The sequence below is a fragment of the Bombina bombina genome, chromosome 7 (genome assembly GCF_027579735.1).
Source record: "Bombina bombina isolate aBomBom1 chromosome 7, aBomBom1.pri, whole genome shotgun sequence".
Lineage (NCBI taxonomy): Eukaryota > Metazoa > Chordata > Amphibia > Anura > Bombinatoridae > Bombina > Bombina bombina.
In genome coordinates, this window is record NC_069505.1 from 591763568 (window position 1) to 591769567 (window position 6000).

A 6000-nucleotide genomic window follows, 5' to 3' on the forward strand; every position below is an offset into this window, starting at 1 on the left:
CAAAGGATAACAAGAGAATGAAGCAAATTTGATAATAGAAGTAAATTGGAAAGTTGTTTAAAATTGTATGTTCTATCCAAATCATGAAACAAATGTTGGGGCTTTCTATCCCTTTAACTCGCTGACATAAAAGGACATTGTACTAATGTACTCAACAATCTTCTGCCATTAGTATAAAGCTGCACAAAATATGTCCAAACTGTAGCTGCATACCTGGGTGAGGGGATCTAATCTCTGCAAATGTTTCCTTTTTGATGGTACAGTGCAATGTCCCTTTAAGAGTTTCTAGTCAGTGCTCAGACTTACTTGAGTTGGTTTCTTTAATGTGCTTATTTTTTCTTGTGCATTTTCTGCAGGGGAGTCTGTTGAGGGCGGAACCAGAGGTTCAGGAGGAACCGATGAACTAACAAACCTAATAATGAACAGAAATGACATTATAAAACAATCACTAAAACAAACAGCGGTGTTCTATTTAAAGCATCATCAGTGATCAAAAATAAATAAATTCCAGCCATAGGCAATTATAAAATAGCAGGGGGTGGGGGCAGAATAATACTTTGCAATATTATATTTATTCCCCCCAGATATTTACAAATATCACTTAAAGGGATAGTCTAGTCAAAATTAAACTTTAATGATTTGGACAGAGCAGCAATTTTAAGCAACTTTCTAATTTACTCGTATTATCAATTTGTCTTCGCTCTCTTAGTATCTTTATTTAAATGTAAGCTTACGAGACAGCCCATTTTTGGTTCAGCACCAATCAGAAAGCGCTACCCAGGTGCTGAACCAAAAAGCTTACATTCTTGCTTTTTCAAATAAAGATAACAAGAGAACGATGAAAATGTTATAATAGGAGTAAATTAGAAAGTTGCTTAAAATTGCTGCTCTATCTGAATCATGAAAGTTTCATTTTGACTTGAGTGTCCCTTTAAGCTATCCAAATCACAAAATAATTTCATAATTTAACAAATTTATTTCATGATAATTTGTGCAACAAACATTGGGGGGAAAAAACCTTTACCTAATTTTAGCTACATATTGTCTTTAGTTTTAACTAGGTGGTCACTTAAATCAGACAGGTGGTGTGCCCAATAAATAGAAGTCTATAGACATTAAACACTAAATAAATACTAGAGAAATTAATATATTCAAAGTAAAGATTAGCCTGAGAATAGGCAAAACATAAATTATGCTTACCTGATAATTTAATTTCCATCTGTAGGAGGAGAGTCCACTGCTTCATTCATTACTTGTGGGAATTAAGAACCTGGCCACCAGGAGGAGGCAAAGACACCCCAGCCAAAGGCTTAAATACCTCCCCCACTCCCCTCATCCCCCAGTCATTCTGCCAAGGGAACAAGGAACAGTAGGAGAAATATCAGGGTATAAATAGTGCCAGAAGATCATTAATAAATTTAGGTCCACCGACTGGAGAAACGGGCGGGTGCAGTGGACTCTCCGCCCACAGATGGAAATGAAATTATCAGGTAAGTATAATTTATGTTTCATCTTAATGGGTGGAGAGTCCACTGCTTCATTCATTACCTGTGGGAACAAATACCCAAGGTCTAGAGGACACTGAATGACAAAAACGGGAGGGCAATAAGAGACGGACCCTATACTGAGGGCACCACAGCCTGCAGAACCTTTCTCCCAAAAGCTGCTTCCACCGAAGCAAAAACGTAAAATTTATAAATTTTGCAAAAGTATATAAGGAAGACTAAGTGGCCGCCTTACAAATCTGCTCCAAAGAAGCCTGATTCTTAAAGGCCCAAGAAGAGGCCACAGCTCTAGTCGAGTGAGCCGTAATCCCCTGAGGAGGCTTGTGTCCCGCTGTCTCATAGGCCAGACGGATCATACTCCTTAACCAAAAAGATAGAGAAGTGGCAGAGGCCCTTTGTCCCCTGCGCTTCCCTGAATACACAGCAAATAAGGACGAAGTCTGTCTGAACTCCTTAGTAGCCTTCAACGCCCGAACCACGTCCAGATTATTAAGTAAGCTCTCCTTCGAAGAAGAAGGGTTAGGACACAAAGGAGGCACTACTATTTCCTTATTGATGTTACGACTCGACACCACCTTGGGGTGGAATCCCAATCCAGTGCGCAGAACAGCCTTATCAGCATAAAAAACTAAATAGGGAGGCTAACATTGCAAGGCTGCCAACTCAGATTCTGCGCGCCGATGCAATAGCCAGTAATAGGACTTTCCATGAAAGAACCTTAATGTCAAGTGCATGCATAGGCTCAAACGGAGCCCTCTGCAAGACCTTAAGAACCAAGTTTAAGCTCCAAGGAGGAGCCGGATTCCTGAAAACAGGCCTGATCCTAACCAGAGCCTGAACAAAGGACTGAAAGTCAGGAAGCTCCGCAAGCTTATTATGCAACAGTAAAGATAAAGCCGAGATCTGTCCTCTTAGGGAACTAGCGGCAAGACCCTTATCCAGACCGTCCTGGAGAAAGGCCAAGATCCTGGATACCTTGACCTTATGCCAGGGAATATCCTCGTTCCTCACACCAGGACAAGTAGGTCCTCCACGCCTTGTGGTAGATGCGTCGAGTGACCGGCTTCCTGGCCTGAACGAGAGTGTCAATCACTTTTTCCGAAAATCCTCTCTTGGCTAAGACTAGAATCTAGATTTCGATGAAGAAATAGGGACCTTGAACCAGCAGATCCCTGCGACTAGGTAACTTCCACGGCGGATATGACGACATCGGCACCAGATCCACAAACCACATCCTCTGCGACCACGACGGAGCAATAAGAATAGCCGAAGCTTGCTCCTACATGATGCTGGCCACTACCAGAGGTAGAAGAGGTAACAGTGGAAATATGTAAATTAGGTTGAAGTCCCAGGGTACCGCCAAGGCATCTATCAGTTCCGCCTGGGGATCCCTGGATCGCGACCCATACCTGGGTAGCTTGTAATTGAGTCTGGACGCCATGAGATCTATCTCCGGCCTCCCCCATCTGCTGCAGATTGCTGCAAACATCTTGGGATGGAGGGACCATTCCCCTGGATGAAACGTCTGTCTGCTCAGAAAATCCGCTTCCCAGTTGTCCACACCCAGAATGTGGATCGCTGAGAGCGAACAATTGTGAATCTCCGCTCACTACAGAATCCGAGATACTTCACTCATGGCTAGGGAGCTTCTCACCCATCCTGATGGCTTATGTAAGCCACGGAGGTAATGTTGTCCGACTGGAATCTGATGAATCGGGACGACCCCAGAAGGGGCCAAGCCCTCAGTGCGTTAAATATCGCTCGAAGTTCCAAATATTTATCGGTAGACTCGATTATTCTCGAGTCCATCTGCCCTGTGCCCTTCTGGCACCCCAAACAGCTCCCCATCCAGATAGACTTGCATCCATGGTCACAATCTCCCAGGATGGTCTCAAAAAGGATGTCCCCTGAGACAACTGCCTCGGTCAGGTCCACCAAGATATGGACTCCCTCACCTGTCTGTTTGGAGATATCTTTTGGGAGAGATCTGAATGATCGATATTCCATTGTCTCAACATGCACAGCTAAAGAGGTCTGAGATGGAACCTGGCAAATGGAATGACATCTATGCTGGATACCATGAGCCCGATCACCTCCATACACCTGGCCACAGATGCCCCAGAGGATGCCTGAAGAGCTAGACAGTTGGACGCAAGCTTGCATGGCTGTAGAATCTATTATCATACCCAGGAAATCCAACCTGCTGGGGACCAATGAACTCTTTCCTTCGTTTATCTTCTACCTGTGGGACCGAAGGAAAAGAGCTCTCGAGTGATCTTCCGCAAGACTCTAGGATGGAGCCTGGACCAGGATATTGTCCAGATAAGGTGCCACTGCAATTCCTTTGGCTCTCGCTATTGCGAGAAGAGCTCCCAGAATCTTTGTGAAGACTCTTGGGGCAGTCGCTGGACCAAATGGAAGGGCGACAAACTGGAAGTGCTGGTCCAGGGAAGGCGAATCTTAGAAGCCTGAAGTGATCCTTGTGGATTGGAACGTGAAGGTAAGCGTCCATCAGGTCTATAGTCGTCATGAATTGCCCCTCTTGAACCAGAGGCAAAATTTACCTGATCGTCTCCATCTTGAAAGACGGAACTGAGAAAAATTTGTTTAGGTCCTTTAGGTCCAGAATTAGACGGAACATGCCCTTCTTTGGGACCACAAAAAGGTTTAAATAATACCCCAGGCCTCTTTCTGACGGAGGGACTGGGACGGTTATTCAGAGAGATCCCTCACACACCCCAGGAAGGCATCTCTCTTTTCTGGTCTTGAAGATATGTTTGACAGGAGGAATCTGCCTCTGGGCGGATAAGACTTCAAACCTATCCTGTAACCCTGGGATACGAACTCCAGAACCAAGGGGTCTATAAAGTCTCTTCTCCAGGCTTCCGCAAAAAGAGAGAGAAAGTCTGCCCTCTACATGATCCGCCCCTTCATGCCGACTTTGATTTGGCGGGCTTCCTATTCTGCTTGGACTTGTTCCAAGAGTTAGCTGGCTTCCAAGATCCCTTGGACTTCTTCGCCTTCACGGCAGGCTGCTGGCGCTGAGACTTGTCCGCACAAATGGGACGAAAGGTAGAACCCCTAGGCTTAGCCTTCTTATCCTGAGGCAAGAAGGCACCCTTGCCACCTGTGACCGTAGATATTATAGATTCCAGGCCTGGGCCAAACAAAACCTTCCCCTTGAATGGAAGGGAAAGCAAGCGAGACTTAGAAATCATGTCCGCAGACACGACTTTAGCCACAGAGCCCTGCGGGCTAAAACAGAAAAACCTGACTCTTAGCATTCAGGTGAATAATCTGCATGTTAGCATCACAAATGAACGAATGTGCCACTCTTAAGGCCTTGATTCGTTCTAGAATTTCATCGAGAGGAGTCTCCACCTGATAGGGCGTCACACCAGTAGGTAGCCGCACCAGCCGCCGCTGGTTGAAAGACAAACCATGTGAGTTGGAACATCTTCCGCAGCATGGACTCCATCTTTTTATCCATGGGTTCCTTGAAAGAGGAGCTATCCTCTAGCAGAACAGTCGTTCTCTTAGCAAGCGTGGAGATAGCACCATCCACCTTAGGGACAGTTCCCCACAGTTCAAGTTGCGCGCCCGGAACGGGGAAAAGCTTTTTCTCCCATTCATTCTTAATACTGTTAGCCATTTTGACTGGAACCGGGAAGGCCTGGGGCACTACCCTGTCCTCATAAACCCTATCCAGTTTAGGGATCGAAGGCTCCTCCGGTAGTTTTGATTCCGGAACCTCCAACGTAGCAAGCACCTCTTTCAGCAGAAAGTGCAAATGCTCCATCTTGAATAGGAAATCTGGCTCCTCCGCGGACGGAGGCCTAGACGTAGCCGATTCCAACCAAGTAGCGTCATCCTCCGATAAGTCTGAGTTGTCTTCCTCAGGGCATAATCTGTCCGAGACATCCAGCGGAGTCGAAGACCCCTGAGACGGATAGCAGTGCCGTATCTTCCGCTTGCGCTTAGTAGGGCGAGGCATCGCATTAATGGCCGCAGAAAAATCCATCTGTAATTGATCGGCGAAGTCTGGAGGCCAAAGGAACCCTCCCGCAGGAGGATTAATAAGGGCCTGGGGAACTGCTTGTGTAATTAGAGATGATTGATGGGAACGCACCTCGCGGGGCGGGGAGACCTCAGAGGTGGATGGCTCAGTCATACTAAATATCTTATTCTTTTTGGAAATAGCAATATTGTCAAAGCATGTGGAACAGAGTTGAGTAGGCGGTTCGACTGGAACCTCCTCAAAATATACACAATTAATGGGTTTGGATAAAGAGGGAGTATCCTCTAACAGAGTCCTCCATAGCTCGAGCCTTTATTACGGACTTGATCAAAAATAGGTGGCACCTTAATATCCCAATGGCCCGGGGCACTCACCACCTCCTATGACCCAAACTACAAGAAACAGCTTTCGTCTCCTTCGAACGCAGGTCGAGAAAGAGGAAGTTGCAGATTCCACACCCGGTCACATGGTGTGCCA

The 6000-nt window shown here is 46.0% G+C and overlaps 1 protein-coding gene across 1 annotated transcript in view; it reads right to left on the reverse strand.

Moving 5' to 3' along the window:
- The window catches only part of LOC128636624 (WD repeat-containing protein 62-like), a 368449-nt gene that overhangs the window by 96704 nt on the left and 265745 nt on the right, over positions 1–6000 (reverse strand). The window contains 1 exon segment of the mRNA XM_053689615.1: positions 307–412. Coding sequence (XP_053545590.1) covers positions 307–412 — 106 coding nt within the window.